Here is a 26,750-nt window from a genome sequence, read left to right on the forward strand (position 1 = left end):
ATGCCTAGAGCCAACACATACTGTGACCCTAAAGTCCTCAGCTAAGCCTAAACAGAATATCCTGCCCACAATTGATGAAGCATCTCAGCCTGACCTACTGGGAAGCAGCAGGAGACTGGAAGCCCGATATTCCTGGAAGCCAACTTAGCTGAGGGATGAACAAAAGTTTGTTCAACCTTGAAATGAGTATTTATTTTTCAATGTCCCCATATGACTCGATCTGAGATAAACTGTAATGCAGGAAAACTTGTCCTTTGTTCTCATTACACGAGATGTAGGAACCACTGGATAAAGTCTTAATATTTTGCAAGTTTGGCTCAAAACAATTTTAATAAGGCGTGTGGTACAGATCTGAACCATCACTTTGAAGGTCAAAAAGGCACTGAGTTTTTCCTCCCCACCACCCCAGTCCCTTAACATCAAGAAACTAATCAGAAGAGACGGGCAAAGACTGACTGATGAGACCATGGCCTTGAATTTCTGATTTCGGGATGGCATACAGCTATTAGATTATATTTTAACATCCCTGGTGCCCTCCATTACCTATATTTTCTACACCACACTCACAAAGCCATATTTGATGGGTACACCACTCCACCCTCACACGCAAAGGAGAGGCCCTTATTCTCCTTTGTTACTCAGCCTGGCAGGTTAACCTTGTATCTAGTTTACAGGCTGGAAATCATTTTAAACATAAACTAAATATATTCAAACATCCCAGACATTTTCAAAGCAAGTCCTTTGCTGAGATGGGCTCCCAATTTGTGTCAATGGAGCCTCGTGTTTGGGTAATTTACATACATAATGGAAGTCGCCTTTCTGAGGTCTGGGCAGCATGACACTCACAAGGACCTTCCCTAGACCCCAGATTCGGAAACAATTTTCTAAATCTCAAAAAGGCAGCTCAGAGGCCACTGATATGGGAACCTGGCAGTGGCTTCTCAAAGCTGATTTTTTCGTTCAAACATTATGTAGCCAGTGTATCACCCAAAGTTCAGAATCGCATAAGTGATTTGCCACTTATCTCCCTGGCCCCTCTTGATTTCAGACTTAAACAATTTTCCCCCACAATAGCAAATCAGATTACTGCTGGTATTTAACATGCCTATTTAATCTCTGGCACACACAACACAAATTCAGAAAGTGAACACGTCCTTTGGAGTTTATTTACTTTGGATTTTTCCTTCTCCAATCAATGTCAACACATTCCCCAGAGTGGAAATTCATTTTCCCCTTATACCCACTTGTATTTTGAGTGAGTAAACCCATGCGTGCTTTCTGTTCTTGTGAGCCAAATGTCAAGACCTTCCTGCGATTTCAGGGCCCTCCGATACCCAGCCACAGCTTCTGTTTATGAAGTTGGGGTAAATAAGGGAATTGGGATAAATTGTTTAGGAAATGTATCTAACATCCTAACCATTTTTCATTCATTCGTTTTATTATGACTTTTATTACAGGAACTTCCAAGTCATTCTTACTAAGCACATATAGATGTGCACACCCGCACACTCACACAAAGACACACACACAGACACACACACCCCTACCCTGCTGGGTGGCCTAGATGAAGGGGCGTTCATAATTATCCCCGGAGAGTGAGTCATCTTTGGGTTGAGACTCAGAAGCCAATTGCTGTGGCCAGATTTTCAGTAAGACCGCTTTGTTTGTCTTGTGCCAACTTGCCCTGAAGATTTTGCTCAATCATCCCTACACCTTTTACACACATGCACACACACACACACATACACACATAAAGCACACACCACACCCTTGGAAATGGCAGCATAGTGTGGTTCCTCTCAAAAGGACGTGTTGCGGAAGGCCCCAGCTCTTTGCAAGATGATCCACAACAGGGTTCCTTCTGCAGCACAAGAAGATCTGAAACCCGAGGCTAAACTGATAGAAGCCTAATGGCAACCACAGGCCCGGACAACCATGTTCCTGTATTTTTTTAGAATGACATTGGAGCTATCATCAAAGTAGAGAACGGAGATGGCATTGAGTTGGGTTGGAGCACAACAAGGTTTTGGCACAGTCTCTGGGTTTATAAAATGAACCTAGAAAGGAAGAAAAAGAAAAAGAAGTGGTAAGATGATTCTTTTCTCCTACAGGCATCATTTACACATAAAACAAGGAAATGCTTTTTTTTTTTTTTTTAAACCCTGGACTTCTGCATTGAAAAATATGGGATATCCATTTTTGGAGAGCATCCAGAACAAGAAAGTCACATCTCCTTCTGATCTGACCCACATCTAAAGTCCTGAGATTAGAATTCTGAGTCCTACATTTAAAGAGGGAAATTTATAAATGGGAAAATATCCATAGGAAGGCAAATGGAACAACTAAAAGGTCTGGAAATCACTCAATGTGAGAAATGACTGAAGAAACCAAAGATATTCTGGGCCTCTTCAGAAGAAGACTAAGGGGCAGGGGAAGAGAGGTAAAAGCTGTTTAATATATCTAGATGTCTAATATTGCTAAAACTCTTCTATATAGCCCCAGAAGTCAGAACTAGAACCAAGAGGTAGAACTTTTGCAAAGAGGCAAATTTCAGTTCATTAGGAGAAATAACCTTTTTAAGTTGTAGAAAAAAGGAACAGTCTAACTCATAAGGCAGTAACCCCCTAGACACTGAAAATGTTCAAGCCCAGTCTGGTTGATGATCAAGATTGTCGTAATGGGTGACTATACCGGATGAGAAGTTATACTAGATGATCTTCTGGGTCCCTTCCAACTATAACTCTTTGAGAATGATGTTCTAAAGAAATGGCACATCAACTATAAAGAGTTCTACTTGTGGAGGCAGCTAGTTTGCTCAGTGGTTAGAGAGCCAGCCTAGAGATTCAAATTTGGCCTCAGGCACTTCCTAGCTATGTGACCCTGGGCAAATCACTTAGCCCTCATTGCCCAGCTCTTACTACTCTTCTGCCTTAGAACCAATACCCAGTATTGATTCTAAGATGGAAGATGAGAGTTTAAAAAAAAAAAAAAGAGTTCTACTTGTTCAGCTACTACCAAAGCTTTGTCCACAAACTTTTTCTACCTGGTGAGGCACTACTCCTCTTCTTCCATAGGCTTTAGACAGATTTATTATTAGTTTGGGTTTTTTTAGCAGTAGAAATGGATTTATATTGATTTACCTACTCTCCCCAATTTGGCTACTCCTTTAAACCAATGACAAAGCCAAGCTTAGGAGGGAGAGAGAAGGACAGGAAGCTGTCAATGCAGGAAGTGAATTGGTAAGGTATTAAAACAAAAAAATTGACCCACATAGAACTTTTAGCAACAAGTGGTCATTTGGAGAAGTTACTTCAATTCAGCAAACTTACTAACACTTTAATATGTGTAAGGGATTATGCTAGATATTTGGGAAATCTTGAGTGCTGAGTATCTACCGCTCTGACAGATTTTATCTAAATACCACTTTTATCATATTGTTCCTCTGGTCAAAAACATTCAATGGCTCCCATTTTCCTACCCCATCAAGACTGAATTCTTCAGATTGGCTTTAAAAACCCTTTACAATCTCATCTCATCCAGTGCTATCAAATAAGGTCCACAAACTGATCTTCCAATAACAGAAAATATTTTTTCCTGCTTCCACTCTTTCCCTACAGAATACACTCCCTAATAGCAAACAGAACAATGTAATCAGAAAGACCCAAGTCTAGCCCTGCCTCAGATACTTTACTAGTTGTATGACCCTGGACAAAATATTTAACCTCTTTCAGTTTCAGTTTCCACATCTGTAAAATAGGAAAAACTAATAGCACTTATAGAAACAGAAACAACCTCCCAGGGTTGTTGTAAGGATCAAATGAGATCATTTATGTAAAGCATCTTGCAAACCTTATAGCATTACAAAAATGTTAGCTCTAATTATCATTCAGGGCCCAGACCAAATCTTATCTTTTCCAGGAAGTCACCCTTCACCACTATCGTCCTTTATGTTGAACCTTCATGTTGTCTTTGACTCATCCTCCTAGCTTGCCTTTTTTTTTTAAACCCTTATCTTTGGCCAGTATCCGTTCTAAGACAGAAGAGCAACAAGAGCTAGGCAAAAGGGGTTAAGTGATTTGCCCAGGGTCACACAGGTAGGAAGTGTCTGAGGCCACATTTGAACCCAGGACCTCCTAACTCTAGACCTGGCACTCTATCTACTGTGCTGCCTAGCTGCCCCTCTCTTTTACCTTTCATTCAGTCAATAACAAGTCATATATCTTCTACCTCAGGAATCTTTTTCATACATCTCTATTTTGACTGCCAAAATTCTATTAGAGATTCTATGACCACCAATCTGGACTGTCTCATCAACTTCCTAACAATTCTTCTTTCTTTTACCCTTACTGCTTTCAAATTCACCTTTCTACATCACTGAATGATCTAACTAATGCACAGATCTGGGCATGACTTTACTCTGTAGATGACAGGTATTCATTGGAAACTTTTAAGCAGGGGAGAGAATTCAAGCTGCTTAGTTTGGCATTTGGGACTCTCATAAACTTTTCCAACCTTACTTCAAATTATTCCCTTCTAAATACTCTATGCTATAGACTACTCACTGTCTCTTAAACACAACCTAAACTTTCCTGTCTTTGTTGATACTATTCCTTTTATATTTGTTAAAATATATTTTTGAAACCCTTACCTTCATCTTAATATTAATCCTTTTTTTTTTTTTTTAAACCCTTACCTTCTGTCTTGGAGCCAATACACAGTATTGGCTCCAAGGCAGAAGAGTGGTAAGGGTAGGCAAAGGGGGTCAAGTGACTTGCCCAGGGCCACACAGCTGGGAAGTGCCTGAGGCTAGATTTGAACCTAGGACCTCCCATCTCTAGGCCTGACTCTCAATCCACTGAGCTACCCAGCTGCCCCCCATCTTAATATCAATTCTAAGACAGAAAAGCAGCAAGGCTAGGCAATTGGGGTTAAGTGATGCCCTGATAAGACATAGCTGGGAAGTGTCTGAAGTCACATTTGAACTCAGGTCCTCCTTTTTCCAGATCTGGCACTCTATTCACTGTGCTACCTGGTTGCCCTAATACTGTTCCCTTTATAGGGAAGTCCTTCTCCTTTAATCTTTACCATTTATTGAATTCCTACATATCCCTTCAAGTTCATTCCAACAGCTACTTCCCTCATGAAGTTTTCTACTGGTCCTTCCCCACCCCCACCCCCCAATTTCATAAAGTCATTGTTTCCTCACACCTTGCATAGTTTGTATCTCTCATGCACTTTAACTAAAGTAGAAACAATAATAATAATACATGCTATTTGTATAGGTATCAATCCCTTTATGGGACCATTAGCTCAACAAGGACAAGGACGATGCTCTAATTTTGTATCCCTCCCTGTGTCTATCATAGCATTTCGCATACTAGAAGTGTTTAATAAATGCCTGTTGGGTTGATTTTCATTCCCTTCTCTAAGCCTCATGACTCAAAACTTAAATCATACAACATTTTTTGTATTCCTTGTTAATTGTTTCATGTGTCTATAATCTCTCTCCAGCTAGATGGATGATGTTCTTTGGCTCCCCGTGCTCCTAGTATGAGGCTAAGTATGCAATAAGCACTCAATATTGTATAATTTTGTTTCTGAAGTATCAGTGAATCTCAGCAACTCCAACAGAGGTAACCAACTGAGGCTGGACACAAGCTTGGGCACATTCTCTCTATCTCCTGGGGCAGGCTACTCAGAATACCACTCAGAACCCAAGTTTCCCAGTAGATGCTGCCCACTGACACAATCTCTGTAACTGAACTTGAAGCCTTTCCATCCCCTTCCCCCAGCTCGAACCCACCCACTCACGTGGAACAATGGGTTCTCTCTTCCCCTAACTTGAAAGTTGCCTTCCAAAAGTATTGCATTAGTCTGCTAAGGAATTTTCCCAGATCTACTCTCTCTACCCTTCCAATACATCCTCCAAATAAAGCCAGAAGAATAATTCTTAGATCTAATCCAGAGGCTCCTCAGTGGCTCCTCACTGCCTTCCCAGTAAGGTTAAAGTTTCTTTGCCTGGGACTTTGTAAGATCTTGTACCACTATACCTTTCTGACCTTATCTCAGATTACTCCCCTCTGTGAACTCTATGTTCAAAGCTGAACCACTCTCCTATCCCCACTCCTTTAGAACTTCGGCTTTCTCCTCTCCTTCTATAAGGTTCATGATATCCAAATTTATCACCTAATTCATATCCTGATAACCATAATCTACTAGGCCCTAAGACATTTTCCTTCCTTTCTCAATGAGTTCATTGACTGATTTATAATCTCCCTTTGTCCTCATGCTAGGGAGCTAAATTTTTTTCCAATATTCTAACTTCTCAATTCCTCAGGATATTAAGTGCTTTTTTTTAGCCTTTACCTTCCATCTTAGAATCAACACTGAGTATTGGTTCCAAGGCAAAAGAGCAGTAAGGACTTGACGATAGGGTTTAAGTGATTTGCCCACGGTCACACAGCTAGGAAGTGCATGAAGTCATATTTGAACCCAAGACCTTCTGTCTCAAGGCCTAGCTCTCAATACATTGAGCTACTTAGCTGTCCCCAGTCTATTCATTTCTGATGACCTACTTCTCTACTCTTCCTCCTCTCTGACATATAGTTCTAATATTCTAATATATGGGATAAATCTGTTTATTATTTATTAGATAGAGTGCTATAAAATTAAATCTATATCTGCAAAGAACCTTAGAGATACTCAAATATGAATCCTTTACTTTACAATTGAGGAAACTAAAGCTGAGAGAAGCCTAAATGACTAATTTAAAATAGATTGCAGAGCCAAGATACAAACCCAAATCCCCTGACTTTAAATCCAAGGCCCTTTCTAGTGCACTAAACTTTCTATCACATGTAATAATGTAGACTATAATATTGCTTCTTGGTGTTATATTATTCATTTATGGTTGTTTTATGTTTTTTTGTAAACTGTAATTCCAAGCATGTAAGAACTCACAGTATTACCAAAACTCTGTCTCTCCCTGGTGTTTCATATAGTGATCTGAATTCAGGAGATACTGTGTGGATATAATTTGCTCCCCAGGACTCTCTTACCCAGCATTCCATTTGTGTGTTTATGCTGCATGCTAACATAGGGAAGACATATTTTGGTGTAACCCCGCCCCTCTCTCTCTCTTCTTCTTGGAAGGTGGCTATGGAGGCAGCGGGGAGAGCTTGGCAGGAAAGTTTACTCAAGTGGTCATACTTAAGCTTTGTACTTCTGTTTTTTATTTCTTCTACTTCAAGTGATTACTAATAAATCTTATAAAATATAATACTTAAAGTTATTGATATTAATTTAAATCTTACAATACCAAATGAATATTTGTTAAATGAATGAATGCTGTTCAGACATCTCTCCACTGGCTTAGTCAAAACAAAGACCCCAGTCTCTAGAGGCAGAGATGGAGTGTGGCCATTTATCACTTCCTTTTAAACCTTCAAAGTCAAGAAGCTACAAGGCCAGCATGGCTACATGGCCACGGCATTGAGAGTAGAATCATTGCAGTACTTTGACAAGGACATGGCAATCAATTTGATCCTTCACTGAAAATCTAGACCAGCATCTGCCTCACCTTCAAAGAGTCAACCTAAATTTAGATCCTTCTTAATAGCTACAACAAAGAACAATTAAACCTCATGCTGATTTTTACTCTAACTCTAACCCTGCATTTCCTCAAAAAAGAACAGGCTCTTATTTCCTACTTTTCAAAATAAGAAGCAAGAATCTATTCATCTAGTACAAAATTGCAGGCTGATTTTCAACCAATTGGGCTTACTTGGGAATGGAGTTCCAAAAGCAAGCAAGCTTATGATGATGAAGAACCTACCAGTGTCTGAACAATAGCATGGTTTGTGGCATTCATGTAAGAATTCAGGGGGAAAGCACATTCTCCTTCACAATAGTAGGCTGCATAACCTTCAGGGGCAATGATCCAGTCCTGGAGAAAACAGAGATATGTCATGAATAGTAAGTTTAATAACCCACAGGAAAGGTGAAGACAGAACGAAACATCGCAATGATATGTACCTTCCATTTGCTAGTCATAATGCAAGAGCAAGAGAGACTGTCCCTTGCCTCTGCTGATCTAATTGGGGAGACAAATTCCAAGGGCATCATACTGTGTCATTCTATATCAGTGAGAAACAGATGCTGAGTAAAGAGAAAATCACGGAAGATCTGGGCTTTTTCTTCTATCAGAATAGTGTGTCACTCTCACTTGGCTTCCATCATTCTAGGAACCTGTCTCCTGCACTAATCTACAAGAGGGACTGCTAGGTGGTGGACTAATGTACACTATAACATGGAATTCAGTGAAGTCTTGGTCCTTTCTCAAAGGAGGAAATTTCCAAATATTGCTCATCACCACCTTCTCTGATATCCTGTTACATCAGGAACATCTCCTTAAAGCAGAGAATATGATGATATCTCTAGGGAGGTCTATGTGCTACAATGTGGTTACATGTTTCTATTGACTAATTTTGCTCATATTTCATGTGACTCCACTATTAGATTAGAACAGTGATGGTGAACCTTTTAGAGATGGAGTGCCAGGCCCTGTACTCAATTGTTGTGTCTCCCCTTTACCCCACACAGGAAAGGGAGAAAGCCCTACCATTGGGCTGCTGGGTGGAGGGTGGATGAAGTGAGGAATGTCCTCAGCGAGTGGAGATGGGGGGAGGGGAGTGGCCCAAGCACTCTGCTCCCCTCCAACTCTGTCCCCTGTGAGCCGCCCACCTTACCCCTGTGAGCTCCCACTGGGCTGCTGGCCAGAGAGGCAGGGATATGAAAAAATGTCCTCAGGCACAGTGGAGAGGGTGGAGAGAGCAGCTCCAACCAAGTCCCTCTGCCTGTCTGGTAACAAACTCTGGAGGTAAGGAGGGTGGTCACATGCCCACAGAGAGTGCTCTGTGTGCCATCTTTGGCACCCATGCCATGGGTTCGCCATCTCTGGTGAGACCACATTCTATTTTTTCCTTGATATCTTTAGCAGTCTCTCAGAAACAACGGTTACTTGATGTTTGGCGACTCAGCATTGTTTCTACCATTCCATGAAAGGCCAGCAACCTTCATGATTCAGAAAGACCTCCTCTTGCAAAAGATAACACTTCTCACTCCCATGACCAGAAAGCACTTCTCTCAAGTGGAGCACAGACTCCGTGTTTTTCCCCTGTGGCCACATTCATATCAGTCAAGAATGGTGGCAGCCCATCCATAGTATAGGCTGAAGCCAGGGGATCTAATCCATACAATTAAACTGTAGAGATGATATGACTCCCCTGTATAGAGGTCCCAGAAATGTTACCTGTGGCTTCCTGATCACTAAGCATTGAGGGCTTACCTGCCATCCCAGATCTCGGAAGCTGACATAGAGTTCGTGTTTCTTACAAGCTTGCCTCTGGTCACTGCTACTGTTCTCTGAATCAGGAAAGGGGACAAAAATAAAATCAACATCCCAATGTTAACTCTACTGCCACAACCATGACCCAAACACAGAGGCACAGGAACATCTTTAATAGCTAGACACTGGAGTACACATTTCTCCAAATGAAAGTTCAGCCTTTAGGGACCCATTAGCTAAAAGTCTTCAGCTCCCACTGCTGACACCATTTGGCAGAAAGGTTCCAGGAAAGGAGGCACTTACATACTATTACCACCCCCTCCATATACATTCCTTAAAACACCTGTCAAATCCTCATATGAATTTCAGTTCATTCATTCATTTCATTTCACCATATACATATGTATGTATGTATTTATGTATGTATATATGTATGTATGTATGTGGTGAAATCAGGAATGGATTCAATAAAAATAATCAAACCCCCATCTGGCTTCCAGCAGCAGGCTGCAGAAGCCCCACTCAGTATAATGTCTTTCAGAAGGATGTTGCTTTGTGTGGCCAACCAAGTTGCAAGGAACCTAGTTTCATTCCACAAAGGGGGAGAGGGGGAATGGAATTACTGTTCTGGTTTCCCCTAGAAAGAAACCCCTTCAGAATGTGCTGGAAGAATTCTGAAGGGGCTATGGAGTCAATTACTCTAACATTCCAGAGAGAGGAAAACCAAGGAGGACAGAGAACTAACTTGATATGGGAGGCTGGTGAAGGGCCTTGAGGCTTCCCTTGGCTATGTGATTCAAGCCTTCTGGGTTGCCAGGAATTTAGTTTGTAGGTACAAAGACTTGAGACAAACACTGCTAAAATGAAGAACAATGAATATCCCCAAATCATCCAAATGGGATATTTAAGCCAACACTGATAACTGGTATCCCATCTAGAGGACGATTTAAAGAAGGAAAGGGACATGTATACCTTTAATGGGAAATGGATTGGTCATCCTTTTGAATATAGATGGAAAGGGAAGAGAAGGATGGAAGGAAGGAGAAAAAAGGAAGGCATTAAGTGATAAAAATATGATAATAATCAGAAATCTGATTCTATAAATAAATTTCTCCTTGATCAATAGGTTTTCCTATGTTCTCATGATCATAAGACTTAGAGCTGGAAGGGACTTTAGATGCTGTCTAGTCTAGGCTCTTCATTTTACAGATGAGATAACTAAAACCCAGAGGATATCATTTGCCCAAGTTACATATGTAGTAAGAAGCTTCATAAGGCTTTGAAGTCAAGCCCTCTGAACCCAGATCCAGGCCCCTTTCTACTGTACCTAAATGCTTCTGAGTAACTCCAGAATCCCAGACCCACTTAAGCTCTGTCTGAAAAGTTTAGATTTTGGGGAAGGGTAGGATGTAAGTTCACTGAGGGCACAGAGTAAATTACAACTTATCTTTGCTTAATCAATACACAGTGTATTGTAGCTTCCTCTTCTTTCATCTCCTTTTTTGTCTAGACTTGTGATGTCATTGGTATGGGGAACTCTCAGGTACAGTAACTTCTAAACAAAGAAATTCCAACCACCAATGTAGATTAGCAAATTAGGAGTCTGACAGTTTAAGTGACTTGCTCATGGCCAAAGTTTGTATCAGAGGCATTACTTGAACCTAAACTTTCTTGACTCCAAGAGGGACAAGCATCCATGATAGAATATTGCCTTTCATACAGCAGGCGCTTCATAAATGACTGATCCAGAATCTGTCCTTACTTGGTTAAACTACTTAGAATCAAAAGTTTACTATCATCTTCCCCAGTATATCTGCTGCCCCCATGGAAAAAGAGAAACAAAGGAGTTATTTCTTCTCTCAACCTAAGACTACTGGTTCTTAATCAGCCAGCCACAACCTCAGTAAAATTCTAAGAATCAGATTCATAGCAAAAAATGTTGCTTATAGGCAAGTTGGTGGTGGTGGTGTAGAGCCCCATGACACATCCCAGCTGGGTTTAGAGCAGCTTAGGGTATCTGTCTGGGTGCTGCTACACTAAGATATCAGGCACATAACAGTAGGACTAGAGCATCTCATCTGGGGCTTTAGCTGGAAGAAAGCAACAGGAATGCACCAGGGACTTTCCAAATGAAAATCATCATCTATGGGTTTCACAGGTGACTACCTGGGGAAGGGTGAGAAGTTACTCATTTGTTCTGGCCAGCTGGTCATAAGTTACCAGTATAGCCAGTTAACTGGGTATTGTGTAAGGTTGTGGGGTCAGGCACATAGAGGACTTGAATTGTTTAGGAAAACAAACATCTCAAATTTTCTACCAATAATGGAGGATAGCTTGGATGGTCCAAGCAAATAAAAATAAATAATAATTAGTTCAAGATTCATGTTTTTTTCTCCCAGTGGAGATGCCTAATTGACAGCTATATGGATAAAGGAGGAAGGAGGAAGCTAGAAGCCTGGCTAATCTGAAACCTGTGTAAGCAACCTCTGGTTAAGTTTACAATACCTAACTGTAAATCATTATCCTTGAGCAAGATTGCATGAAAAAGACTTAGTTTTCCATGTTAAAAGATGACTATGTTATTTACAATTAAATTCAACTGAAATGAAGGAAAAGAAATAGTCATTGAGGCATACACAAATATGAAGAAAACAAAATCCCAGAAACCAGGAATAAAATCCATGGTTTCTAATATCTATATACAATTGCCTAAACTTTAAGCATAGCAGAAGATGCTAATATCAGGAGACAAATCTGAACATAAAGGTCTCAGAATAAAAGTGGAGTAGAGGGTAAGAATGTGTGTGTGTGTGTGTGTGTGTGTGTGTGTGTGTGTGTGTAAAACCCTTACCTTCTGTCTTAGATTTGATACTCAATCTCAGTTCCAAGACAGCAAAATGGCAAGGGCTAGACTATTGGGGTTAAGTGACTTGCCCAAGATCACAAAGCTGGGAAGTATCTGAGACCAGATTTAAACTCAACTCTTGGCCTGACACTCTAAGCACTATGCTACTTAGATGCCCCACCTTTGTATACTAATAAATATACTTAGGTGAGGAAATCCAGGAACCAGAGAGGAGAAACATTATGAAGAGAATTTGGGTAAAAATAAATAGAAGAGAGAAGTAGAAGTAAATTTCCTATTAGAGTACACTATAGCCCACCTGGACAGAAAGAGGAAACAGATGTGCTCAGGAAAGTGATTACTATGATTACTAGCCTGGCACAATATATATATATATATATATTGCAGTAATGGGAGAGTTTCATTTATCCAAACATTTCCTAAAGGAGCGCTTTCTTTCTCTCTCTCTCTCTCTCTCTCTCTCTCTCTCTCTCTCTCTCTCTCTCTCTCTCTCTCTCTCTCTCTCTCTCTCCCTCCACAACCAAAACAAACAAACAAACAAAAAAGAACAGCTAATAGCTTCATAACTTGCCTTAAAAAATTAATTCTTTGGGGGCAGCTGGGTAGCTCAGTGGATTGAGAGCCAGGCCTAGAGATGGGAGGTCCTGGATTCAAATCTGCCTCAGACATGTCCCAGCTTTGTGACCCTGGGCAAGTCACTTGACCTCATTGCCTAGCCCTTACCACTCTTCTGCCAATACTATGTATTGACTCCAAGACAGAAGGTAAGAATTTAAAAAAAAATTCATTCTTTAAAAAATGGAGGAACCAACAAGGGGGAAATTTTTTTCTAGATCTGATTCTGGAACACATAACAGGGCTTTAATTGATGGGAAATTTTGAGGTGGTAAGAGAAAGGATAAATAGTGACTCCTGGACTAAAATTCTATAGGAGAAGTTAGCCCAGGAGGAATGGGAAACTTTAAAGAAAGAAATTCTAACAATATAAATTCCTATGAGGAGAGAAAAAAGAAGGGGCAGAATTGTTTAAAAAGACTAATGTGGATACACATAGAACTTACTAACCAACATAGATTATTAAAACAATGTGTTCAAAAGTTGGAAGCTATCAATCAATCACTCAGACAACAAGCATCTAGAAATGTCCACTGTCTGCCAAGTACTGTATTCACTTAGTGAACAAGCAAGGACTGGTAATAAAGGATGAGTCTAAGAGCAAAATACTGTAAAAATGATATCAGACGTACTAAAGCTCAGAACAAGCTGAAGCTAGGTAAAGACAACAAAAATGGAGAGGATCTCTTAAGTTGTACTGAGAGAAAAAGGAAGATCCAAGGAAGGATTTGAGAACTGCTTGAGGTGGATGAGACAAAGATAGCTGACAACAGAAGGAAAGAAAAACTGCTCAATTTTTGTGCTCTTTGCCAAGGAGAACGATTTTTGTACTGGAAATGACACCAAAAAAGGTCAATGAAGTTGATTCTTAAGATAATAAAAGATAATGAAAGTATTGAGATGCCTTTGAAAAATTCAAATTACTTGACCCAACCATTCTGAAAAACCAATTTGGAATTAGGAGAAAAGTCACTAAAGTCTTCATAATCTTTGACCACAGAGATCTCATCATTGTGCATCTAGACTAAGGAGGTCAAAGAGAAAGAAAAGCCCTGTGTGTACACACACACACACACACACACACACACACACACACACACACATATATATTTACACACACACATGAGGAAAGTCCCTTACTTTATAACTTTTGACCCAGAGATCTCATTACTGTGCATATAGACTATGGAGGTCAAAAAGAAAGAGAAATATTGCAAATATATGTATGTGTATTTGTACATATATATATATATATATATATGAATATATATATGTTTACACACACACATATACCAAGACATTTATAGCAGCACTTTTTGTGGTAGCAAACCTAGAAACAAAGTAGGTACCCATTAACTCAGGAGTGGCTGAATGGCTCTCAAATCTGAATGCAATTTCACCTTCAGAAATGATGAATATAAGGAATCTGGAGAAGCTTAGGAAGATTTGCTTGACCCTAATGCAGAAAGAAGTAAGCTGAACTAGAAGAAAAATATATACGATGACAACCATAATGTAAACAAAAATAACTCCGAAAAGCATCTTAACTGATTAATTCTAATGGCTAGTAACAGATAATGAAACTCATTTCCCCCCTGTTCTGTGAAGGATGTGGAGTGTGTATATCCTATTAGATTTCTTAATTACTGCTATATTGGTAGGTTGGTTTTGGTTGACTGCTCTTTTTTCCCCCTATGTTAAAAGGGAAGATTCACTCACTGAGTAGGAGAGGTAGGGGAAGAAGGGAGGTATACCAGAAGAGAAATGTAACATAAAAGACAATAATATATTTTTAAGTGCTATAACTTTAAAATCACAACATTAAATAATTAACCCAGGGATGTCACTAACAGGGTTTGGTGAATTCCAGCTCAAATCCATTTGTTCTTATTTCCTTTCCATGGTCTCACAGTCTCCTAGACCATGGGTTTATAAGAAGCACATGTGTCCTCTTCCTTCTCAAGTCCTGCCTTATATTTTCCACAAGCCCTGATACTTCGCCAGAGAGGGCTCTTGGGGAATGTTTTTGGTCTGTTCAGCTCAGACCTCCAGCACAAGCAGATGTTAATTATAGCCTCAGTTGCTTCCCTACCTTATCACCAGATAAACATTTAAATCAAGTTAAGTAGAATTGAACTCTGGGAGGGAAGTAGCCAGGGTATAATGGAAAGATCCCAAGGATAAGAGTCTGAAGATCTGAGTTCTAGGACCAGCTCTGCCATTTACTACTACCTGTGTGATCTGGGCCAAGTTACCTTCCATTTCTGCATCGCAGTTTTTTCATTCATAAAATGAGTTAATTGGATGAGATTGAGCAATCAACAAGAACTTATTAAGTGCTTAGGCTATGCCAGGCACTGGGCAGAGTGCCGGGATTAAACAAAAAAGGCTCAAACAAGGTCCCTTGCTCTTAATGAACTCCCATTCTAATGGAGAAGATAAAATATAAAACTCTGTATACACAAGATATATACAGCATAAAGGGGAAGTAATCTCATAGGGGAGGGACAAGCACTGGTGGAGGAAGGGGTATTGGGAAGGAGATTGGGAAAAACTGAAGAAAGCAACATTTGAACTAATTCTCTAAAGAAACTAGTAGACAGAAGTGAGGAGAAAGAATAGCCCAGTCACTGGAACAGGCAGTACAAAGGCATGGAGCCAGGAGGTAGAGTACCATATATAAGGAATAGCAAATAGGACAACACGTCTGAATTGTAGAGTCTGTCTAGGACAGAAAAGTACCAGATGACCAGAAAGGTAAGAGGGGAACAGGCTGTGAAGGGCTTTAAATACCAGAGGTTTTTATATTTGATCCTGGAGGTAATAGGAAGTCAATAGAGTTTATTGAGTTAGGGGATGGGGCTAGGACAGAAACATTATCAGAATTCTGCTGTAGGAAAATCACTTCCACAGTTGAGCAGAGAACCTACTTGGACTGGGGAGCTACTTGAAGCAAAGAGACCAATTAGAAAGCTACTGCAGTGCTCCAGTGAGAGGAGTTGAGACCCTGTGCAACAGTGATGGCCATGGGAATGATTAGATGATATCTGCAGACTTTACAATTCCAAATGCTATGATGACATTATGAAGGGGGTTGGACTAATTCAGTGATTCCCAAAGTGGGCGCCACTGCCCCCTGGTGGGTGCTGCAGCGATCCAGGGAGGCAGTGATGGCCACAGGTGTATTTGGGGATGGTGAATAACTGTAAGGGGGCAGTGATAGTATGTGACAGGCGGTGCTAAGTAATATTTTTTCTGGAAAGGGGGCGGGAGGCCAAAAAAGTTTTTGGAACCACTGGACTAATTGATCTTTAAGGTCCCTTTGGGAGAGCAATTTTGACTCTTTGTCATTCTATTTTTGTATTTCTACAAACTTATATTATTTTTAACTGCTAAGATAGATCATAGTCCATTATTAGCAAAGATGATGGATTTTTTAATGGCTTCCTAAGAACTAAGGAAAGTTTTTCAAAAGTAACTTAGCAGAGGAATTACATAATTTCAGGATATCACATTTATAACATCCCATCACCTAGACCAGTGATGGGCAAACTTTTTAAAGAGGGGGCCAAAGGAAAGGAAATGCTCATCTGTCAGTCTGTTTCTAAGGCAACTCTTGAAGTTTCATCATATTGTATCTTACTCATTGTATTTGTCAGATTAGGAATAATGCCACATGGTGGGATAGAACAATTCAGGGGGCCTCATCTGGCTGGGGGCTGTAGTATACCCATCACTGACCTAGAGGAAACCTTGAGAAGCCATTTAGCCCAAATGCATGGAGAACTGCCCCTTCACGGACCTTTATCTAAATCATCATCCAAAAAAGAGGCTCTATCTTATTTTTAAAAGATATAGCTCCACATCCTAATATTCTCAAGACTCTTTTAACAACACATATAATGTATCAATTTATCCTCATACATTTTTTATGCCCTATGCCTAAACTGAATCTGTCACAGTACAGAATAGTTTAAGCCTGCTTTCTTCCTCTATCCGCAACATTGCCTCTCAGCTTCCTTTCAGGTGCCTGTGGGGTTGCCAAGAGGTAGGGGTGTTGTATAACAATTTCTTTGACTTCTGCTAGTCCCTTCTCCCCCTTCTGTATACCTGCAATATTGGACATCCTCAAAGCTTCCTGGTTCTTTGGTGTCTTTGATCTGTTTTGGCTGCGTTGTTTGGTTCCTGTAGACCGGATACTACGAAGATGTACTTCTGTGGCCTTAAAGAATGCAACCATAAATGGCTGCTTGTTCTGGGGACCATGTCTTCCAACCAGACCTGCCATCTTGGGGTTGATGCTTTGTCCTGAAGAGATATTAAAAATACACAGAGAAGGATCACCAGGAGATCAGGATCAAGGATCTCCAGCCATGCCAACACAATAAGAAGCTGCCAAATACCCAGGCCTGGCTACAACAGTAAAAGGATTTATAAAGAAAATGCAATGATCATTGCATATATGTAATTAACTTCACTTGGAATTGAATACATCTGACTTAGAAACTGGACAAATCCCATCCCCTAAAATAACAGATCAGCACAAGAGACTTTTTTAAAACCTGTGTTTAAAATAAAACTCCCCCATCCATAATTATTTTACCTTAAATCCACTCAACATTAGATTTTTCTGCATTCTTTAGAGGGGTTTCTTTAAGTTCACCAACCTATAATTTGAAGTGATTCTATAAAAGAAACCATAAAATGTAGCCCCTAGGAACTGTAAATTCCCCCTGGAAGGTTATTAAGTCAAAATAAAAATGCCTTGCACAAAACCTTGACACTGTTCCAGATATATTAAATTTGAAATTTCCAAACAGTTTCCATCTACAGGTCTGATCTGGAGGTAGTTTGGTTATTGTGTAGCTGTCAAGAATAGTTCTCAAGTCTGGGGAAAACAAAAAACAACAAAAAACAGGCCTCTAGATTGAGGAGGTGCAATGATCTAATGAGGGTTCAGTTCCTTCTTACTGCCACATCTAAGGATAACAATTTTGGCTCTTTTCAGAAGAAGCGGAGGAATCAGCAATAATTATCACTTGCAGATGACACTGAGTCTGTTGAGGATAAAATCTTCCCTTAGTCCTGAGGGCAGTACTTATGAGTACTGAAAAACTAACCATGCCTTTGACCAATAGGTCTTTCTCCTTGGATCAAACAATGCCAACCAAAATAAGAAATCTTTGCTGGCCATGTGCGTGTAGGGGAGAGAGACATGTTTTCAGTCAGTAAACAATTGTTGGAGAAAAAAGTCACCAACAGCCAAGAAACCAATTGAAGAATAATCTCCTTGAACCCAGAGTTACATCCAATAGAGCAAGGTAGAGGTGTTACATATATCTTTGCCCCTGTTGTTATCTATATAGTTTGAACCATCCAATGTAGCCAGTGATCTTACTCTCTTTTTTCTTCTATTGAATGAATTGTAACAAATCACAAGGCACATTGGCATGGGCTCCAGGGAATCTCCTTTCTCAAACACCTACTACTTTCAAGGGAACTGTGTGAAGTGATGTAGGAGGCCAGAAATTTACATATGACCCACATGATGGTGTTCAAAACTACCTTTGATCTAATTGAACACCTAAGAAAAGCACAAGTTATTTACTACCTGTAGGTGGCTAGAATATATAGATTTGTGCACAAAGGATAGAATACTGGATTTGGGGTCAGGAAGACCCAAATTCAAATCCTTCCTCATATACTTAACCAGCTCTCCCTGGCTGAGTTTCACCAAACTCACAGGATTCTTGTAAGAATAAAATTAAATGCAATATGTAAAGCTCTTTGAAAACCTGAAAGCATTATCTGAATGCTAGCAATTAACTATTATTATTCAATTTTTCCAAGTGCCCAAAGCATAATGTACATAGAGGAAAACAGTGCATAGACATGAAAATGTCTAGCTCCCTCAAAGAATATGAATGGCATTTTTGGAAACAGGATCATAGTCTATGATAAGACTGAATAGAAATTCTAAGGAGAAGGTACTCCTTAATAAGCATTGAGGTCATTGAAATTCTTTAGGAAAGAAGATGATAGGTTCAACCAAAGAAGGGGGGTATTTCTCAGGACACTAATCTCTTATTTCTTGTTCTATATGGGCGGGTCTTCAAACACTCCATGTCTACCAAGATAGTTTTCATGAATATAACAGTGGAAATTATTAATTACAAGAATCTATCTCAATTTCTTTGACTAAATGTCAAACCAGAAAATAGTTCCATTTTAAAGATATTTTCCCTACCACTAATTCACTAATCAAATTATTATTTTTTTTTATCACCAATGTATATTGAGCCCTTGGACTTCCAGGCATCATCTCTATCTTTAGGACCCACTTCAGTTTCCCCCTTGTTAAAACAAGGGAGACAAACAGGATATGAAGCAACAAGTAAAGGACTAAAGAGACTCAAATAGTCAGCTGCTGCTCATGGGTACTGTCAGTATAGCATATTACTAGGCTTAGTTTGAGAGAATGCCTCCAGCTAATGAATCATTCCACTGTTTCTCTACTCAGTTGCCTCAGCTTAACCAAACTTAAGAATAACAAATTCTTTTTTAAGTGCCTTAATTCCTATTTTTGAATTCCAAGCTGGGGTGATTATGAAAGAGCAGAGTTAATGCTATCTCACAGCAATGAAGATATGTACAAGGTTTTTTTTTTACTGGAAATAAATCTTCCGGAAACAGATCAAATGTTTGGTCCACAGAGGATTTTGCACAATGAATGTGGCAGACAGGGGTGTGGAGAGCAAAGCTGTAGCTGTCAATGTGATTTTTGACAGGAATCAACACTGACCAAGGGGCTGCAGATTAAGGAAGAAGCCAGTTCAGAAGATAAAAGGAACTGAAGAATGTGGGCTGAAAAGAATTATTCTCTCAGATGCGTTATCTGACTTCAAGTTGCTCCTCCATTCCTTTACTTCAACAACAACAAAAGGCTTGCAAGCAATTACATGGAATGAGGGTTCTGATTCACACATGCAAAAATAGGCAGGATATAGAATCATCCCCATCTGTTTGGTAGGCAGTTGTCCCTAGGGGTTCCCTTGTCTCCCAGATAGAGAATAGATGTTGTGACTACCCATAGATGTCCCCAGCTTTGACCCATGTTCTCCTAGGCTTGGGGTCCTTGAATTTCTTATTGTTGTTTTTAATTTTGAAAATTTCATTTCAAAGTCATTCCTTTCCTTTGTAATCTTAGATATTTTATACATTTGAAAACATTATTTTGTATAGGGACCCATAGGCTTCACCCAAATGGTCAAGGAGTCTATGGCAATATAAAAATGTCGAGAATCTCTGGTCCAGAAGACATCTAGGGTTTTAAAATAGAAAATAAACATTTGCATATGATAACTCACAAACGTATCACCATTTTGGTCCAATGGGCTCCTGTCTGGATTTTATTGGAGGAAAATTCCCAAGGATGGCTTAGTGCTCATACCTTGCCCTTTCTTTCCTCCCAACTCTCAACTTCTTCCTCACTTCACATGACCCAAAAGAAAATGCATTCACATTAGTTCAATAATTTACTTCATAAAACAGAGAGAAACAAAGTATTGAAACTCAAACAACCATGTACTGTGTCTGCCACTCCCACTTCAGTTTGTCACTTTAATCTCCCAAAGGAAATCAAAACAGAGTAGAGGTAGTATTCATTCTTCCACACCAATTTTACAGTCAGATATGGGAAGAAAGGCAAAATCTGGACACCAAAGATTACCAGCATCTCCTCAGAGATTTCTGATATTACAAAAAACTATCCTGCAACCCAGAGTCCAGCAAGTTCACTAACTTATGCCATGTTTCTGGGGTAATTTCCTGTCTATTCTGGCCTCTCCCAGGGAGCACCTACATTGCTAGCTCTAAATTCCAGACACAATATTCAGGAGTTGGGTAATCTACTCCCATGCCTTAAGGTAAAATGACCCCCAACTAAAATCTCTGGCAAGTCAGCCTCCCTCTCTGGCTCTGGCTCTCTCTCCCTCCTGTGTGCCTCTGCCCAGTTGCCTGCCTCTCTGGTATAGTTGTCAGGTGGGCTAGTCATGGTGGTCTTGGTCTGATCTCACCAAAAAGTCAAATTCATCTTTTTAAAAGAGGTCCTCTGGGGGCAGCTGGGTGGCTCAGTGGATTGAGAGCCAGGTCCAGAGATGTGAGGTCCTAGGTTCAAATTTGGCCTCAGATACTTCCTAGCTATGTGACCCTGGGCAAGTCACTCAATCCCCATTGCCTAGCCTTTACCACTCTTCAGCCTTAGAACCAATACCCAGTACTGATTCTAAGACAGAAGGTAAGGGTTTAAAAAAAAAAACCTATATTTTACCAATAATGAAACTAAAACCGTTGGATGTTAAATAAATGTGGTCACAATAGGTCATCAGTAGCAGTCAGGATTTTAATCTAGGTCTTCTCATTCCAGACCCAACACTTTTCCTACCACTTCACAAAATCAATCCAGAGAACCAAAGAAGGACAATGAATGAGTTCTATATTGTAAGTAGTAAAATGTACTGACTGATCTATGCTAGATTTAAACCAAGGACCAGCTTTCTACCTCTTCTCTTGTATCCTCCCTTGGCAACCAGCATGAGACTAGGCACACAAATATTTGCTGCTCCTCTCTGTGCCATTTTGGCCAAGCCGTGTGCCCATAATAATCTGGTTGCTAGTGATTAAAATTCAAGAACTGGGTAGTTACTATGTATAGGTAGTCTCAGTACAATAAGGAAGGGAATATTTCCTTATTCCCTATCCTCTTTCCTGAGGTTTCCAGGTTTTTATACCTAGTTATGAGCCTCTTTTCTCAATCATGAGAAGTCATAATTTGAATTAATTTTACAACTACATCTAAGGTTGCCTTCATTTGAGAGCTGTGCATATGTAGCCAAAGCAAACTATTATACAAGAAGAAAAACTGTCACTAGCCCAACAGTGAGAAGATACTCTTCATTAAACACTTAATACATCAATGCTAGTACATTAATAATCAATGCATAATAAATATTTATTGATTGACTCATCTACTCATTCATTCCATTATTCCAATTATTGAGGGGGAGGAAAGGGAAGAACCAGTTTCTTTGGTCGCATTTTCTTCCAAAAGGAAAGATCATCATTCCATCTTAAATGGCAGTGTCTCTCAAGAGACAATACCAGATTCCAACTTCCTCTAGATACATAACACATGAACTGTTCTTCCCTTTTAATATATGTTAGTCTTTCAGATTTCATAATTTCATTGCATATGAGGGGAGATATATGCTTTGTGACATTATGGATATGGAAGTCATAGTGTTTGATAAGCTGGGCAAGCAGATTGGCAATCAGGAAATCCATACCTATTTCCCACCTTCCCATATGGTTCCCCCTGGCCATCCAAACCTACACCTTCACACAGCTGGTAGTATGTCTGCTGTTCATTTAGACAGAGAGTACGGTAATGATGCACCCAGAATGGCAGAAGCCCAGGAAGGAGCAACAGCCATCTGGCTCAGGTTCATTTGGGTGGCATCTCATTCAGGCTTTCTGCCCGGCCCACAGGAGAAGGCAGAAAAAACCCCAAAAGCCTGTCAATTTAAGGAGTTCCAAGTGGCCTAATTCAGGCAGGCACTGGGCCTACCAGGCTCTTGTCAAAAAAAAATTTTTTTTCAAATAAAGAAGAGTCAGAATTTATAGCAGATATAAGGATGATGAGCCATTTCTTTCTTTATCCCCACATCCTCACCCCCCCACTCCTGGTGTCTTGGCAGAGAAAAAAAACTTCTAGGACCTAAGTGGATTGCCTGAAATGGTCTAACCAGCTTGGTCCTGGCTCTTCTGGGTTTGAGCACTAAGCGGTTCAAGCAAGAGATGAATTGAACCAGGTCTGTGAATAAGCATTCAAAGGGCCCATTGCCGGATCTCTATGGCATCAAAGGAGTGAGTCTTCTGATAAGGAAAGTATGCGGCCCTATCTCTCACAAATCACTTGAACTGATGAAACTAGGAGCTAATCTGGCCCAGGAAAGGAACTTATTTCTTCCTATGGTCCAGCTCCCAAACTAAGGGATTATACACAGCTACAGTGAAGAGATCTCAGCAGGGCATCCAGGAAGCTTCTGATGAGTAAGCTCCTATGGTATGTCCTCTTCCAGAAATGTAGCAGGAGTGGAGACATCATCCAAAGAATATGCCTTGGACAAGGTGGGTGGTTTTCCTCCCAGCTGGGCTGTTTGATGCTTGAAAGATAACCTGTCTGTGCTTCAAATTAATTTCCCAAGAGTCAGAGACAACCACCTATATTGTTTATACTCAGAAGGACAAGAACTGTTTTGTGTGTGTGTCTGTTTTGTTGTTGGTTTTTCCTCAGGGGAAAAAAAACTTATGCATTTGCAGTACTACTCTTTCTTCCACACGAGGGATTTTTCTTGATCCTCCCCAGGTAGGAAAACTCCCTCAAAATGGTCTGCTGGAAAATCATCCCAAAACTTTAGTAGAGGTTCACTTCCGTCTACAATACCTGATGGGACTGGCTGGCTTTACATTTATGAGGAACTAGGTACTTTCCAAATCTCACACATCCATCCCTCCTTCGAAGATGAGCTTTGATAAAGGAGAAAAAGTAGAATGTCCAAAATGCTAATGGCCCGATGGACTGTTCAGTATCAATAAGCAGAATAGTTCCAAGAACCAAACCCAACATTCCTATCCCCACCAGGTAAGTTCCCCCCACTGGCCCCTTTGTAGGTAGATCCGGAAGACCATGTTACCCTTTCACTAGCCTCCCAAATGGGAGGGATACAAGAGGGGGTAAACAATAATTATGAGAAAGTACACAGAAGTACTATTTGGCAACAGCCCAAAGCCCCCAGCCTCACCTATTGCCCTGACCACCATCCTCCTGGAGACCTCATTCTGGATAACTGCTACTGAACAGCACCACAGAATCAAGCACAGTAACACCTCAGAACCGAAAGGGAGAAAACATGCACATTCACAAGCAAGCCTGGGAACCATCCCAGCCTAATTAGAAATACATTTTCTTGGGAGGAGTGACTGATGAAGCCAGCCCCACCTACATCCTACTCACAACTGGCTTGCCTCATAAGCTCAAGGCAAAGTGTTTACAGGGACTCTATTAGATGGCCTTCTCTTCCTACTTTTCCCAAAGGAGGTGGAGAGAGCCATTGACACCTTAGGACTAAGTCCTAGTACTTTTATTTATTTATTTGTTTGTTTGTTTTGGTGAGGGTGTGGAGATGAATACTATAAAAAGCTATTCACTCTGATGGATGTGTGGTGGGGTTGGGGAAACAGTCAATAAATCCTTGGGAGTGAGATTTTGGGATGATTTGGTCAGTATTGTGCTTTGGTAAGTATTTGGCTTTTTTTTTTTTTGTCCCTTTAAAAAGCCAGGAGTTTTAAATCTATCTTGCATCCTGGACTCCTTTCCCCTTCTGATGAAGCCTACTGGGCACTTCTCAGAACAATGTTTTTAACCATGTAAGATAAAATCAATAGTATTACAAAAGAAACCAATTACATTGAAATATAGTTATCAAAAGAATTTTTAAAGAAGTTTATTAGATTCTTACAAATAGAATGTCTTTAGCTAAGACTATCATGTTAGAAGAAAAAGGTAGAAGAAAGGGCATGAGCTTTCTAGATGTCCTTCACACAGCCTTTTCCTGGCCCTCTCTTCCCCTTCTCTAACTCTATTTCCTTTCTCCCTTTTTCATCCCACTACTTTTTCCTCCAATGATTCTCCATCTAAGTTAAAAAATCCAGAGTCAATGAAAGGCAAGACTCTTTTTGCATAAATGAGTGATTGTTTGAATCTCTATTCTTTTATTTAGTCTACAAAGAAGAGGGAAAACTGCTTTTTATTCCTGCTCAAAATGCTGAATTTTTCAGTTGTTCGGGGGAAAAATCTTGCCCCTTAATGAAACTCAAGCATAAAGCATTCAAGAGATCCCACTTAAGTACATGATTACTGGCTGTGCTAAAACTAGTCTGGGCTCGAACTCTTCAACACACATGGGTTCTCACTGCTGACAATACAGTCTTGGAACTCACCATCTAGACTCTCCACTGACAGCTGCAGGCCGAGGTTGTGCTGTGGGTTCACCACCCAGTGATTACTCGTGGCTGTAATGTCAAATACCAGCCAACCCTCCTCCGTAGCCCAGATAGTTCGACTGTCAAGCAGAAACAAATCTGAATCCCTAAAAGAAAAAGAAGACAGGACTATGAGTCACCTGGGAGAGAGGTTATTTAGGAACAGTTTGATCACTGAGCAAGAAATGTACAATCATAGCATAGGAAGAATCTGTAAGGGACTGTAGAAGAGAGCAGGGAGAGGGTGACTAGGTGGCTCAGTGGATTGAGAGCCAGGCCTAGAGACAGGAGGTTCTGGGTTCAAATTTGGCCTTAGATACTCCCTAGCTGTGTGGCCCTAAGCAAGTCATTCAACCCCATTGCCTACATCTTACCACTCTTCTGCCTTGAAACCAATACAGAGTATTGGTTCTAAAATGGAAGATAAGGTTTTTTTTAAAAAAAAAGAGAGAGAAGAAGAAGAAAGCAGGGAAAGAAAATTCTCCAAAAACAGACATATGCACTTCACTGAGAATTTCAGGGTCTTTATTTTTTTTTAATCACCATAACAAGAGAAGAGAAGCTATCAAAAGGAATGGAGTGATGTGCAAGGTACTGTGATAATCTTAGCTTTACAAATATCATCTCATTTGATAATGAAAGGGAAGGGAGATAGATATAGAAACAGGCACCCAAGAAAATACTTGCAAAAAACACTCCAGGTATTATTATGTTCTACTGAATAAAGGCTATACAACATTTAACCACTTAATGTATGCAATAATAAAAATAATAGCTTGTATTTATAGGCCTTTCTCGAGTTTCTTCCTCACAAACCACTAAAATTATGTATTGTGTCATGATAGATCTGCAATAATAAGAAACTGAGGCACAAAAAATCCAAGCTCAATCTATTTTGGCAAGGCTGACAATTACTAATAATAGAGGTCAATGGTCCCTCAGTAACCAAAGACCCCTCGCACAATCAAGATAGGTTTTGCATATAGTTTAGTAGTTATATAAGGTCTAGTGACACATACTTAACTAAGATTGTGATTGGTTCTTTTTTTTTTTTTTTAAACCCTTACCTTCTGTCTTGGAACCAATAGTGTATATTGCTTCCAAGGCAGAAGAGTGGTAAGGGCTAGGCAATGGGAGTCAAGTGACTTGCCCAGGATCATACAGCTCGGGAGAGTCTGAGGCCATATTTGAAGTGATTGGTTCTTAATTACACTATCTGACCAAGGATCATATCTTCACCAATCATGGCAAAAGGAAAATACAGTCTTAAAACTTAGTTACAATGGTTAATGTTATGATTAACAAAATTCTGAATTAATCAACAATGAGTAATCAATTTCACAATTTGGGGCATTACCATTTCCATTATGCAGAAGGGAACTAGGAATCAGAACAATGCAGAGATTTGCCCATAGTCATATAGCCTAGCAAAGGTCAGAGGTAGGGTTTGAACCCAGGTCTCATGACTCCAAATATAGTGATCCCTTCACTATGCCAGGAGGATTCTGAAGACACTCTGATAGGTGTTGTGATACAAAAATTAAATATAAAAGCTTATGTCTAACAAAATAAGGGTTGGGAGTCCAGGTTACCATGCTCTAATCTCATAACTTTAACTTCTCTACCAATGTCATTTCATGTCTACTAGCCTCACTTTACCTACAGTAAAAATGGGTGTAACCACAACTTCTTTGTCTCTTGTGTCCACTATGGGAAAAAAATGTAAGTGCTTTGGGATCCAAACATAGTCAATATTGGTATAATGTTCAAAGAAATGTCTGAGTGGGTCAGTGAAATTTCTACCAGTAACATTGACAAAGC

The 26,750-nt window shown here is 40.0% G+C and overlaps 1 protein-coding gene across 1 annotated transcript in view; it reads right to left on the bottom strand.

The window, feature by feature from the left end:
- Window positions 1-1,078: 1,078 nt before the first annotated feature.
- Window positions 1,079-26,750, bottom strand: part of BMP7 (bone morphogenetic protein 7) — a 149,620-nt gene continuing 123,948 nt past the window's right edge. Inside the window, exons 3-7 of the mRNA XM_044659632.1 lie at window positions 24,888-25,036; window positions 16,938-17,135; window positions 9,347-9,423; window positions 7,835-7,945; window positions 1,079-2,057 (exon numbers count right to left, since the gene is read on the bottom strand). Of these exons, the coding sequence (XP_044515567.1) occupies window positions 1,908-2,057; window positions 7,835-7,945; window positions 9,347-9,423; window positions 16,938-17,135; window positions 24,888-25,036 (685 nt within the window). The 3' untranslated portion in view covers window positions 1,079-1,907. The remainder of the gene's footprint in view (window positions 2,058-7,834; window positions 7,946-9,346; window positions 9,424-16,937; window positions 17,136-24,887; window positions 25,037-26,750) is intronic.

This window comes from Gracilinanus agilis, chromosome 2 (genome assembly GCF_016433145.1).
Source record: "Gracilinanus agilis isolate LMUSP501 chromosome 2, AgileGrace, whole genome shotgun sequence".
NCBI lineage: Eukaryota > Metazoa > Chordata > Mammalia > Didelphimorphia > Didelphidae > Gracilinanus > Gracilinanus agilis.